At 42.2% G+C, this 14678-nt stretch overlaps 1 protein-coding gene across 1 annotated transcript in view; it reads right to left on the bottom strand.

Annotated features, from left to right (window-relative positions):
• ACBD6 (acyl-CoA binding domain containing 6) overlaps window positions 1-14678 on the bottom strand; it is an 82787-nt gene that overhangs the window by 30641 nt on the left and 37468 nt on the right. Inside the window, exon 6 of the mRNA XM_054286179.1 lies at window positions 7636-7725. Within this exon, the coding sequence (XP_054142154.1) occupies window positions 7636-7725 (90 nt within the window). The remainder of the gene's footprint in view (window positions 1-7635; window positions 7726-14678) is intronic.

Here is a 14678-nt window from a genome sequence, read left to right as displayed (position 1 = left end):
GCAAGTGCAAAGCAAATGCACAGTTAAACTACAGGACTCCCACTAGCATAAAGTTTGGGAATTCAAAGAGGGATGAAAGAAATTTATCAAAGAAAAATCCAAAAGTGCAAAAATAGTAACAGTGGTTCAGGAAGCCTCCAAGCCCTGGATTCTGGGAAAATATATGAAATTATCACTGTATGCTTACCCTACTCTGTCTCCTAAGCATTGACTCTTCCCTGCCACCAGAGACAACTCTGAGCTAGAAAGTCTCCTCCACTGACACTGGATGCAAACACTGACATGGATGCAAAAGTAACATGTACAAGTTGAGAAACAGGAACCTACTAAATTAGCTTTGCCATTTTCAGTGATGTTCTGCCACCTATAATCCATGGAGCTATAAAAATGAAAAATCTTACTTAAAATCTAACCAAAATAAGCCTGAAGAGTCACTGCCCCAATATCTAAAGCATTAGGACAATTTCATTTAGCAAAACTTAAAAGTAATTTGTGCTGAAGACTGCAAATTTGAGATGCCCCAATGATTTACATAGAATTGGGGTTTTTTTGTTGTAGGTTTTTTCTTTTTTCTATATGGGTTTGCTGGTTTTGATTTTTAGAGCAAACCAGAAGAAACAACTGCCAACAACAGATGAATATAAAATTCCATTTGGAAGTAAAGCCTTGAGACTTTTTTCAAACTGAGAAGTCCTCAGGGAGAAGGTGAGTGGCAGAACTTCTTCAAAACAGGGAAAGCTTTTCCAAAAGGCTGATGGTAAAAGAAGATGTTCTAGGAACCATCTCTCCTGAGCAAAGGGTAGCTGATGGCTTGGTGTTTCCTCTGGCAGGGAGGAGTGACAGCAAAGCCATAGGAAATGAAGCAAGGCTGGAGATCATTCCTGGGGTGATTAGAGACCATTCCTGGGGTGATTAGAGACCACTCCTAGGGTGATTAGAGACCATTCCTTAGGGTGATGCTTCACCTGAAGAACCAGCTTGGCTGCCAGTGGCATCCTGTTTGTGCAGTTCCCCAAACACCTTAATGAGGGGCTAAAGCATTTCCAACAATGACCTCAGGAATTACAGGTGTTTTAACACATGCTGATTTCAAAGATGACCCTGGGACCAAGGGCCATGGGGCCATCCCATGTCCTCCAAGGGAGGCATTCAAGGTAAGGCTCTTTCCTGCCTCTGCAGGGACACATGAAGACAACAAGATACCTGTTTCTCCTCCAGGGTGCCACCTGCCCTGACCTCAGAGCTCACTGCTGCTGCTGGCTTCTGTCTACTGTGAGCCTTGACAGGGGGTGTACCACTAATGAGCTGTGCTGTCAGGCATGGAATCAAGCACAAGGCTCCCTGAGCTAAAACTGTGTGCCTTTCTGCATTCCTGGCCCAGCACTGGCCATGGAAATGGCTCCCTCTGCACAGCACAGCCCTCAGTACAGGGCCCACTAAATGTGCCACTGTCCTCAGTCCTGCCTTTTGATTACCCCAAAAGGAGACTTTCAGGGCAAAGCAGCAGAGACCACTGTGAGTTTTTTCAGGGCCAGCTCTTGGATTTCACTTTTCAAACACTGCTTTTGCAGGACACAGGAGCCTGCAGCAGTTCCTGGCTGCTGAGCTGCTTTGCAGGCAGTGCTGCACTTGGGCTGCCTGCAAGGGTGCCAACTGCTCTGCTGCACCAGCCATGAAGCAATGATTCATCTGTCTACAGGCAGCAGAAGAAACAAAGACTGGATATGTCAAGCTGGAAGATAGGAAGAAACAATGCTAAAAAAGGCCCAGTCTGGACAAGCAGAAGGAAACATCTCATCATGTGTACAACTGATGGTTAGTGTTGATGAGGCCTGAGGTGGCTTCAGAAGCTAAGGAGCAAACCAGGGATAAATCTCTGCCTTTCCCAGCATATATTCAGAGTGCAAATATTTTGCAAATGTTTCTGCTGAAAGGGACTTTTCTCCCAGTAGGTAAAAACAGCATCTGCTGAGTGGTGACCATTTAACATTCAACCTGCTGCCAATCTACATTCCACAGAGAGACTCTCAGGAGAGACATGGAGCTGTGCCACCTGTAATAACTGTGTGACTGGCACCATGTCAATGCTTTAATGTAGAATGCTACCCTCTGTCACTGAGCAGATCTCTCCTTTCTTTTGGCTAATGGCTTCCACACCCACTGGCAGCAGTGTCAGAGCTGAAGGGGTGCATGGCTGCAGAGTCTTCAGAGATCTGCTTAACAAACCTGACCACAGAAATGCTGAGACAGGGATGGGGGTGGTTAAGGGAAGGAGGACACTACTGTGGGTAATAAATCTGCTCTCACTGCTTTGCTTTTCATCTCTGTTTAGTGTCCCTACTGTAGCTCCCTCCCACAGCAGTACCTGTGACATCCTCTGCATGCTGTGAGCATGCCTATGCCAAAGCCTCTGCTGCAGCATCAGGTCCAGGACAGGACCCCTCCTGGCTTTATGAGCCAGGCTTTTAGTATATTTAGGGAGAAATTGATCCTGGGGACATTAACTGCAAGGGCACGAGGCTGTCATGTTCCTATTTAATCTCAGCCAGGTTTAGAGAATGGTCAGAACAGCAGAGGACTTTGGCAGCTGGCACCCTACCCAAAAATGTTTTTGTATCCCTCATCTCACTGGGGAGGGGGAAAGATGTGTAGATGGAGCCTGTGGTCCTTGGTCACAACAGCCAAAACATCCACATCAATTTCTCCATCTCCCTACAGGCACAGGATCATGAGGGCATGAATAATGTTTGGTGCAGGAGGCAGGGAAGGGATGCATATTTGCTGAGACCAGCTTAATTTTAAATATCTACCAACACAAGACCCTTGCTGTGAAACCCAAATGAAGAAGGATGAAAAGAAAAAAAAAGCAGGCAGGCAAGCAGGCCTGGCTATTCCTTGCTTCTTTTTACCCTGTACAGACAGAAGCCTTTAGAAGTCAGGCAGAAAAAGAGAAAATCCACACAAACACACAAAACCAGCAGACCACCAATCTTAGCAATCTTCGACATATCCATAATTTTTACTTAATTTTTAGCTAATGGTGGAAATTAGTCTTTAGATAGTTGATAAAAATCAACCTGTCTCTGCTGGGTTAGTACTGTGATCTGTGGCCCAGCAACTACTTCTAGTACAATTGATTTTCCTTTTTGGCAACCAATAGGTCAGTCAATAATAATGTTGTTTGAAAAGGATTGAGTCATGAGGGAGATGAACCCTCCCTGCCATTTATTATGTTTGTATTGTCTTCATTAGAAAAGGTTTTTTCCTTTTTTTAATCCCCAGTCAGTGAAGGTATTACAAGGGATGGTTGCTCCATGTTCCATGTCTCCAGGAACACTCTGATTATGAGTGTTAGGATGCAAATAGAGGAGGGAAGTTGGGAACTGGGAGAAAAGACAGCCTGGGGAGGCAACCATGTTACTCTAAGTGACTTTAAAAAAAAAAAAAAAAAAAAAGAGAAAAACCCCCAATGTAACTCAAAATATGCTGACAAGCACCACCTCAGTGCATAAATATGACTGCATGAATTGGTAGAAGATACAAATCCAACACTGGTACCAAAGATCAAACAATGCTCTCTGCAGACAGCAGAGACAGACACCAGAGGCTTTTCACTGAAATCACTACTTTACATAAATGAATAAAATAAACCCCACATATACTAGCAACAGCTTTCTTAACCTGATGATTTTCAGCTTTGCTCTCAAGTTTCCTTCTCAAATACCTGAAGGGTCCATGAGTGACTACTGAGAACTTGCTCACCAGTGGTTTAAAGTCTTAGTGCACTGATCTGTACTTTACCAGGAAAGTGAAAAGTCAGGAAATAAAAAGTGAAGATCATTTACAGATTTTTCATCCTTTTCATCAGAATTACAGAAAAATTTCAGCACAGAATGTTTTTACTGTAACATTGATAATTGCACAATGATGCAGTTTAAAAATCATAAAATATTTAGAAATGGTTGAAACTCAGCTGCTCTACCTCATAGATATGAACACAGCCCTTAATTATCCTGTGTGTCCAGTGACACAGTTCCCTTCACAACTCACAATATTTATTTTAAGACTTGCTCCCATGGCCAGATAGGCTTGAAAAGCTTTACCAGATTAAGCTGAGCTGCTGAGCACCACTCCCAGACAGTTCCCCATACACTCCCCCAAGGGCATGCCACAAACACATGAATTATTATTTTGGAGTACAGAGTACCCACAAATGAAACAAAATGCAGCCACAGGAAGTCCAGGAGGAAAGTCTATGGGTTATGTCCCCCAAATACACTAAAGGAGCTCCTCTAAAGCTGCTTGAGCAGCACCTCACATCCACAAGGTGCTCTCCCCATAGAGGAAAGAGGTTTTCCTTTGTTGTTTATACTCTACATGGAAAATTTGTGTCATATGTTTTAAAGTTAGAAATGGATATTATAATTGTGTTGCTGAGCCCCTTCATAACTCTTATGTTACCACTGTGTTATGCTCAGAATCTTTTACCTGAACATGATGTTCCCAACTGTTTTGTTGCTGGTGTAGGCAAACAGCTCCAGTGAAGGAGGCTGTTCTGAGCCCCAAGCTCTGGGTATTTCCAGCAGAGCTCCAAACACCATCCCACCGCCCACTTTGACATGGCCCCTGGCACTGGAGATTTAGGTAATTCAATTACACAAATGCCCCTTCTCAACAAAGCAGAGCAGCCTGCTGCCTTTTTGTATTCCCTTGCCCATGGCAATTGCTTTAGCACCTTTTTTCAAATGTGCTATTAGAGCTAATTATGAGCGAGCAGAGAATTCAGTGGCTGCAGCTTTTCAGTGACCACCCTTGGAAGGTGCAGCACCAGTGCTGAAACAAAAAGCACAGACCCTGGATCACTGCAGTCCAGGGGCACGCGGTTATTCCCAGAATTAAAGTGGGTTTGAGCATGCTGCAAGAAGGAGCAGAGCCAGGAGACTTCTCTTCCTGCTTCTAAAGCTGTTTATCAGCAAAGAGCAATAAGCTGACACTTGCAGACCCTTTTGATCCAGACATTGCAGTACTTTGACAACAGGCAGTATAACGGTAACTAAAATAAGGCAGCAAAAATGTATTAAGGCACAGTGAGCAGGTAAGACTTGCTCCAGGTCACCCAGCAGAGCAGCACTGTCACTGCCTGCTTAGGGCAGCTAAAATCCTTTAGCACACTGCAAAAGAGCCAAGATGGAAGAACATTTATTAAAAAGGTAATGGAAGAGAGCATAAATCTGTCATGCTGTTTGACTAACTTTTTAGAAGCGTATTAAAACACAGGCAATTAAAAAAAAATTGGTCTGTAGCATTCCTCTCCTTCACTACCTGCTCATAACCCTCATAATCCCTCATTTATTCTTTATCTCTCATGCTGCCTGAATGCAGGTGCTGCTGCAATCTGAACTAGACAGAAGAATTCCTGAAGACCTGGAGAGGCAGGTGGGATTGTGGAGGCTGCTTGGACAGAGGTGTGAAGGAAACCTCTGCTGGGAGCACATCTGGAAAAACAGCATCACCCATCCACCAGATATCCCCTCACACTGCTCTGTACAGCCTACACATGAACTGATGGTGCCTTTGGTAATGTGTTATAGCAGGTTCTGGTATTTATGGCCTATTAGGAAACTAGAGTTTCTCCCTCTCCCTTTTTCTTCTGCTTGCTCTTAAAAATTTCTCCTGCTTTTGGTTTGGATGTGAATTCTTCCAGGGTAAAGGTCAAAATTAAAAAAAAAAAAGAAAAAAAATAAACATTAAGTCACAAAGTCTTGAAATGTTACAGCAATTTATATGTGGCTGAGAATAAAAATGTGTCTGCTTTCTCTGGGAACACACCTACGTGCAAATAGAGACCTTTATAAAAAATTCTCCTTTATTACCTTGGTGGGGAAAAACATATCAAAGATTGATTTTTCTTTTTATGACTATTATTAACCTTTTGTTACTGGCCAAAAATAATCTGGTTAGAAAATGTGCAATGCATCAAAAAGAAAAGAGAAGAATTTAACAGAAAATTAATACTTGGGGGAGAAAAAATATGATGATTCTCTCTTTTGCTTTTTCTTCTAAGAGTCAAACTTTACCTTCAATGGAATGAGACAAGTGTCAAAGAGAAGAGATGTTTCAGAGAGAACCCAGAACCATCTCCCAGGCTGCCAGGGAGAAGGGAATGGGCAGGAGCCTGGTTCCACTCCTTCCCAATTTCAACACAAAGGTGCTCCTGTCTGGATCCAACACAGCTGACAGGAGATGGACAGGATGTGCAAAGCCCCCCATTTGCACTGGATTCACTCCACCCCTCTTATGTGTCAGGAAAAACTCCTATCAAATCCATTACAGGTGAAACCCTGGAGATCTAAGGACAAACATACAGATCTCACCAGCCACAAGAGAGCTGTGCTTCCTCACACCCATCCCACCAGAAATTCTGCCCAGGAAAGGGCAAGTCAGACTTTTTTACAACAATTTGAAGTGTGTGTAAATACCAACACAGCTATCTGTAGCTTGTGAACACAACAGCTCTGCCCACAAGCCCTCAGACTGCAGCTCTGCTTCACATCCACCTCTGACAAACTACCCAAGCATTTATTGAAGGCTGTTCAGATCTCACCAGTAAGAGTGCAAAGATTCATCAGCAAAGGTGTATCTATGTCCAAACTGGGAAGGAGAGCAGAGCTAAAAAGTGCCATGATGGTAAAGAGCAGTCAATCATAATCTGACAGGAGTATGTTGGACAATTATTTCTTAATACAATCACATTTACATTAAAGGCCAGCCCTTAATTACAACAAGCTGACAGAACTGGGAGTGTTGACTCAGGAGCACTGGCAGACTGGTTGGCTGGAAGAAACCATTTGCAAAGTGGCTGCTGAACCAGTTTAGGTCAAAACCTGGTCTGTTCAGACATCCTAAAACTGGTGCTAGCTAAGCTCAGACATGTGGGCTGCAAACCTCAGTGGCTCAAAATTCTGTTATTTTTCCCAAATTACTTTTTTTTAATGTTCTTATAAGAGAATCATAGAATGGTTTGGGTTGAAAAGGACATTATCTAGTTCCAAACCCCTGCTATGGACAGCAACACCTTCCACTAGATCAGGCTCCTCCAAGCTCTGTCTAAACTGGTGTCAGACACTTCCAGGGATCCAGGGGCAGCCACAGCTTCTCTGGGCACCCTGTGCCAGGGCCTCTCCACCCTCACAGGAAAGAATATTTTTTCCTAATATCTAATCTAAACCTACTCTCTTTCAGTTTCAGTTGTTCTACCCTGCCCTGTCACTACATGATCTTGTGAACAGTCTCTGCCTTTCTTGTAGGTACTGGAAGGCTGAAATTAGGTCACCCTGAAGCCTTCTCTGAACAACCCCAATTCCCTCAGCCTCACAGGAGAGGTGCTCCACCCCTCTAATCAACTTTGTGATCTCCTCTGGACTTGCTCCAACAGGTCCATGTCCTTCCTGTGCTGGGGCCCCAGAGCTGGATACAGCACTGCAGGTGGGGTCTCACCAGAATGGAGCAGCTCTTCTGTGATAAATACCCTGAGAGAACTTGCTGTGGAGTTTGGGAAGAACTTAGAATTCATGGAAGCATTTGGTCAGGAGGCTGTGTAACACATCAATCCCATATACCTGTGCTCCCTCTTACCTGGATGTTCACATCAGCAGCATTCTGTAACAGAACTGAAACCAGCTCCTTGTGTCCTCTGTCACACGCCCAGTGGAGCAGAGCCCGGCCCTGAAACAGCCAGGACACAATTAACAAAGCCAAGCAAAAAAAAAAAACCCCATGGAAAATCAGTCTTGCTATTAAGTAATAAGCACTAATTCTAAAATTAACAGACTTAATAAAAAATACAAAATAATACTAGTATGCCACTTACTGGTGATTTGGACTTCCACAATAATGCTAGAAATGTCAAAAGTGACACATAGTTCAATTTTTCATTAATTTTGCACCATGCCCACAAGCCAGCTAGAAATTTAGAGGGGTAAAGCAGCAAAGTATGAAACACAGGAGCCAGCACATTATTTGTTTTCCTGTACAGATTTAGGATTTTGGCACCTCTGACTTCTCTGGGAGCAGTGACTTACACAGCAAGGGTAGGATATTCAGTGCTGCCTAAGTCACCTGGATGCCAAGTCCCCAAAAGCTCATTCCTCTGGCAGGTCTGAAGCACTCAATTCATGGGTTCTGCCTCTGCTGGAAGAGAAGATTAAAACTGGGTGTCTGGGCAGGCACCCCTGACTGTTCTCTTTTGGGCAGGCTGCGGCATCCATACCTCCAGCACCTCCCAAAACTTCAGAGTTTGCTTCCCATGCCCTTCCTACAGGTGTCTGCCACCATGGGATGGATGTAATGAAGTTCAAGCCTTCCTGCATGCCCAAGGGCATGGGGAATAGCTTAGGATCTCAGAGAAAGGTAAGCTGGGGTTGTTTAGCCTGGAGAAAAGGAGATTCAGAGGTGATCTTATCACTCTCTTCAACTCCCTGAAAGGTGCCTGTGCTCAGGTTGGTCTCTTTCTCCAGGCAGCTCTGACAGAACCACAGCACACAGCCTCAAGCTGCACCAAGGGAAATACAGGCTGGATATTAGGATAAAGTTTTTCACAGAAAGGGTGATAAAGTTCTGGAATGGCTGCCCAGGGAGGTGGTGGAGTCCCCATCCCTGGGTGTGTTTAACAAAGCCTGGATGTGGCACTGGGTGCCAGGGGTTAGCTGAGGGGTTGGGGCTGGGTTGGACACCATGATCTTTGAGGTCTCTTCCAACCCAGTGATTCTGTGAATTCTGTGAACCCAAAGTAGTTTGAGATGGCAAACAAAGAAAACCTCCTATGTACACTTTGCAAATTAGCCTTAATGTTCTATCAGTCTCTCCTGGTTTAGGACAGCACACTTGTAGGGGATTTCTTGGAAATCACCCTGCAGATCACCAGGAATCACCTCCCTCAAGCTGTGACACCATCAGACTGACCTGTGTTTTTCAATATGCCAAAGAAAACACTCACAGACCCTCACAAAAGAAATCAGTTAAATTAGCCCATGCCTGGCTATAAATCTCTTGACAAAGCAGTGGGGAACAAGGTGAGCAACTCATTTATCTGCTAATGGGAACTCTGAGCCAAATTTCCTGGCCATGGTGCCAGAAAGCAGGAGGGGCAGAGGACACCTGTGACCAAAGCTCACACTGCTTCTGCTGGATATTCCTGGGCAGGGCAGCAGAGGTAGAGCATGATTTTAAGTCAGGAAATTCACACTTTTTGACCCAGCCACTAATTAATTTTTGTAACACGTAATTTTAATGTTACACTGATTAACCTTGCATTAGAATGAATTTTCTGATAGTGATTTTCTGTGGAAGCACTGATGACATCCACAGGCATTTAATGATTTGTTTTCTTGCACTCAACACCCCTATCAAAGTCTACAAGGGGGAAAGAGTACAACTTAAAACAACTGGTAAATATGGAGAGATCTTTAATTCACATTTAGCATCCTTAACTCATCTCTAGACTGGTAATTACTTAAGACTTAGGATTGCATTGGAAATATATCAACTTTCTTCAAGCCACAGATGTTTATCTCAAAAGGAAGAGGCACATCTGAAATATGTACAATAGCAAGAAATACTTCAACAGATCATTTCAGTGTCTTGATATATGTGTAGAGGAATATTATTGCAATTATTCAAATGTATCCATTGTACAATTACATGATAAAATAAAGGCACTTTTATCCTTTATATCAAAGTCCATGCTACAGATTAGGGGCTAAAATATGTTGGTTTGCATTTGTCTCTGGACGAGGAGAATCTTTTTTTATTGGTACTGAAATTGGATGAGACCAGTAAAGGAAAACCAAGTTAGTAGTGACAGCTCAGGGCTACCAGAGCACTGTGCAACTGGTCCTGCCCATGACACTGAAATTCTGGTTCTGCTACACTTGGTGCTTTTTGAACAAGACAAAACCCTGAAGCCTGATCATCCATAGTCATTAAAAATCTCCTTGTGCTATTTGCAGGAGTATGGATTTCAAGTCTTGGGCCAATTCCACTTTGGGTAATTACACTCTGCTTACCTATATATTTTCCCCACAACTCTAAATGGATACAATATTTTCTAATTAGTGCCTTAAATGGCTCTGCATTGTAATTGTGCGCTATTAAACAGCTGACACGTTCCACCCAAGAAATGTCTGCAGCATGCTATGCCCTGGACACAGGGTGCAAGGGGCTTTGGAGACCTGTGCAAGAGCCCACCAGGAGATGTAGAAGGAAAAATACATCCAGAAGAATCTCAACCCACTTATTGCATAACAAAAAGCATTACTACAAATTTAGTATTTAAAATGGTTGGATTGATGATCATAGAGGTCTTTTTCAACCTTAATGGCTCTATTAGATAGTATTCACGTTTATTTAGAAACTAGATAATATTCACAATTATTTGTAGAACATCAGAATAACAGTCAACAGCTCCAGCTAACATACTTAGGCAGCTATACAGCTACAAAATCCACTTTTTTCCGATGTCTTTCTTAAAATAAACCTTAGTGATAAGCCAAGTTTAAATTGAAAATACAGTGCCAATCTTTGTTTAGCAGGAATTTCACCTCTGCATATTGAAAAACTCTTTAGTCTGCCCAGCTGCTGCTTGATATCAGCATACAGCCTGTGTTTGTGTGTTTAAATAATGTGGCAGAAATCTTAAGGGCCACAGATTGAGCTTTCCCAAAACAATTCCCACATGACTATTTCATTAAGCAGTGAGAGACTCAAAGCAACATGAATAATTTCACGTAGGAAAGCACTGCAGCACTGAGGTTTGGCTAGATGCAGTCAAACAAGGTACTCCCTCCCTGCAATTCAAACACAACAGTTGATGCAGAACTTGAGAGTAGATGCATTTTCCCCCCACCTTTGAAGTATTAAAAAAAAAAAAAAAAGGCATAAAAATAGCCCCAGTGCACTAACCCTGCCTTTTAAATCTTCTGTGCTTTGCTTGGCTAACCGCTGCCAGCTTGGCCAGCTCCTGCAGCAGTTTCTCAAGCCAACAGCACATCAATTTTGCTCAGCTCCAAGTCACAGGGTGTTCACAAACAAAGCACAGGACAGGGATTTGTCTCCCATACACTGAGTGGGCAGACAAATGGATGGGAATGATTTTCACATCAATTAGCCTGAGCAGGGAAAGGGGAGAACAAAGCCAAACCGAATGGATGTGCTACAGTATCAAACTGCACTTCCAGGCACGATGCTTGCAGCTATAATGGCTGGGTAGCAATGAGCCACTCTAACTTGTGGCAAGTGTTCTGTGAGCAGTAATTAAGAAGAGACAGAAATCTACAGAATGGCTGCATCCCCCTGTGACAGCAGGAACAGTGAATGGAAGGGTTGTTGTTGCAATTACACAGGTAAACTTGACTTGAAAGTCAATCACTTTCAGAGCTCTCAAATGTTTGGTGAAGCTTTTCTAATGGGAGAAAGCCTATAAATCCAGAAGGATGTGACCCTTCCTCAAATACATTTTGCCTCCTGTCTTTTCCTTGGCAAGCTGGCACCAGTTTAGCATTTGCTGTCTCAAAAGCACAAGGATCAGGGACCAAGTGATCATCCTGTCAGATGCCTTTCATTAAGGTTTTGGCAAGGGCTTGGACATTGCACACAGGTAACATGTTTGTTTACTGGGATTTATCCAACAATTAAAAAAAAATTATCTAGGTACAACCTCCACAGCCCTTGGCACAAATTACAAAAGCAACTCATCTCTGCCTTTGAGCAACTTCTGGTTTGTTAGAAGGTGGAGAAATACTATTTTCAAAAAGGCAGCAAGTGAGGCACACTCCCAGGATGTGCCTGGGGTGACTTCACAGCCACAGTCCATTTCTTATTCCATTAGTCCTGCTGACATACAAAAGGAAAACAGGTTGTTTTAGTCTGTGCTACTTCTTATAAGTGAATGCAAGCGATTCTGTTGAACTCTGGGCAATTTAGATGCAGTAAATGGAAGCTTGTACATGATTACTGTCATTAGGTTCTTTGTTTAATTCTAAATTGAAGTTTATCATGTCTAAACTGTTAGCAGTATGCTGGCCTGAATGCTGCACATGAGCAGCTTTACTTCTTCTGGGGAGAAGGCCACTTATGCTTTGGAAGTTTTCTAGTGCATCTATCTAAACCCCAAGAACTTCTGCTGCCTTTTCTGAAATCCTTTTGCTTTGACTAAGTTGGCTCATCCACACTTTACATTTTTATTCTTTCTCCTTTCACTGACTTCTTCCAGGTTTGCACAAAATGGGAGGGATACAATTAGATGGAATACTACCATGTCACATAAAAATAAAATCTAAACACCCTACAAGCCCAGCCAAGTCTTTATTGTCCAAGGAAAGGCTGAGCTGAGTGTCTTTGCAGCTCAGCACGAGCCTATTTGATGCTTCAGTAGATTTTGTTTCATAAGAATCCAACTCTTTGAATGTACCCTGTTGATATTTTCAATTTACAGGTATTTAAATCAAGGGATTGATAGTGTGAATTATGTCCAGAAGCCAGGTGAGGCAGCTTTTGGATTTGGCAGGATGCATTTACATAGTAACACTAAAATAGTTAATAAAAATGACAAGATTGTGCCTGCTTACACTTCAAAAAAGGCTCAGTCTGGGCTATCTCTAGTCTAAAATGGGTTCTAAAACTTCAGTCAACTTGCATGATATTAGAAAAGAAGTTTCTTCCCAGACTGAGAAGAACATGTTTGCATAACAAACAACACTGGCAATGCTTTCAGTTCCACAACATATAATGAAACAACTATTCCTTTCAGATTCTTCCTTAGTATTGGTATGCATAGTATTGGTATGCTATTGGTATTTGTATTGGTGTGGTATGCTATTTTTTTGGGGTTTTGAGCATTGGTTGGGGTAAACCAAAATTGTTGAAGCTGTGAGAATTTAATCTATGGGGGAATTTTGTCCCAGTGGGAATCCTCTCACAAGTCCTTCACAGGTAAGCAGATGTTTTTGGCTCCTGCCTGTGCTGAATCAATCCCATACTCTGCAACAGCCACCTGCTAATATCCATCAGTTAGAAATAGGACTTCTTTTACATCAGGGACTCATGGATAACTCCCAAAGAGGATGTCAGCTTGTAGTTTTTTACATAGTTGGATACTTCAGCTTCCACAAAATATTTTGATTTTTTTTTTAAACAGTATTTCTTTGGTTGAAAACAAGCATATTTGAACAGAAAGGAAAATACAAGCTTCTGAATGCTGCTAATTACAAAAGAGCATTTTGCCAGTGGGAACAAAGCAATGCTAACATGCACTTATTGCAAACATGTGATCCTAAAAATGAGCTTTCATTAATGAACAGACTCCAGCTGCATTTTCTGTGGGACTGCCCTGGACATCTCCTCCTGCAACCTGTGATCAGCAGGAGGAGGATGGAGCTCAGGAACAGCGCTGCTGCAGCGACCGTGTGGCACATGACAGCTTCAGTTCATTGAATTTATGATGTGAAATTCCAATCCTGATTGTGAACACCCTCCCTCCTCTCCACTGAAAATTAATTCACATGAATTCCTGATTAATAATAAAAGGCCCTGCCATCAGCATTCAGAGCCCCAGCCGGGGCTGTCATGGCTCAGAGGGCAGAAATCTGCTTAGAGCTACAGGAGAACCCAACTGAATTTGTGGCGTCTCAGTCTATGAATGTCTAAGCACTTCATCTGTTCACCAAAACACAACGTGCTGGAAGGAGCTGGGCTCAGCCTGGACCAGGGACAGGGCTAGGTGGCAGTGTGCAAGCAGGGAAACCAAGGTGACAAACCTGGTATGGCCACAACTCCTGAAGGATCAACAGGAAACTGCCCCCAGTTTGTTTGTTCTTACCAAAAAAAGGATTAAGCCAATTCACAGTTTTAGACTTTTTTCTTGGGGTTTCTGGCAATGCCTGTATTATCTCCCTGTGGGGGAATGGTGGTTTGAGCTTGATGAGCAGAGAAAGACAATGTCACTGGTTTTGGGAAGCTGGAAAGCCTCTGTCATTCATTATAGTAAAATTAGGATTTTCTTGATGAAGGAAATGATTGGTATTTAACTCTATGGATTCAGAATGCTGAACAATTGCTATATTAATTAAAATATATTATATTCTATTCTATAATATACTTTATATTATTATAGTATATAAATATTATATGTAATATAATATATAGATTATATATTATATGATATTAATTATATACTATATTATATAACATTATATTACATTATATACTATATTATGTTATATATATACTATATTATATCCATACTACACAGAATACTAAAGAATATTAAAGAAAACTCATGACTGTCTCCCAACAGTCAGGACACAGCTTTTTTTAATTGGTTAAGGAAAGAAAACAACGTTTAGCAGAATTTAACTGACAAATTATTTTAGATAGACAATTTTTTTAACACATTTCACATGTGCAAGATAACAGGAGTAGCAAGCAGAGATAAGAATTGTTTTTCTCTTCTTCTTTCGGTGTTTTTCTAGGAAAAAGCTCTGAGAGAGAGAATTATGTCTCTCTGCTCAGAGAATGTGAATGCCACAACTCATTTCCCCTCTGTCTGAAATGATGAAAAGCTTGTGGCATGTCAGAAATCCTCCTTCAACCTGAACAGACTTCATGGGCCAAAAAAGCTGTTT

This window comes from Melozone crissalis, unplaced genomic scaffold, assembly GCF_028551555.1.
Source record: "Melozone crissalis strain CALT ecotype California unplaced genomic scaffold, PUWL_Pcris_2 ptg000045l_1, whole genome shotgun sequence".
NCBI lineage: Eukaryota > Metazoa > Chordata > Aves > Passeriformes > Passerellidae > Melozone > Melozone crissalis.
Note: the sequence above shows the minus strand (reverse complement) of the source record. Positions and strands in the feature narration are given on the sequence as shown.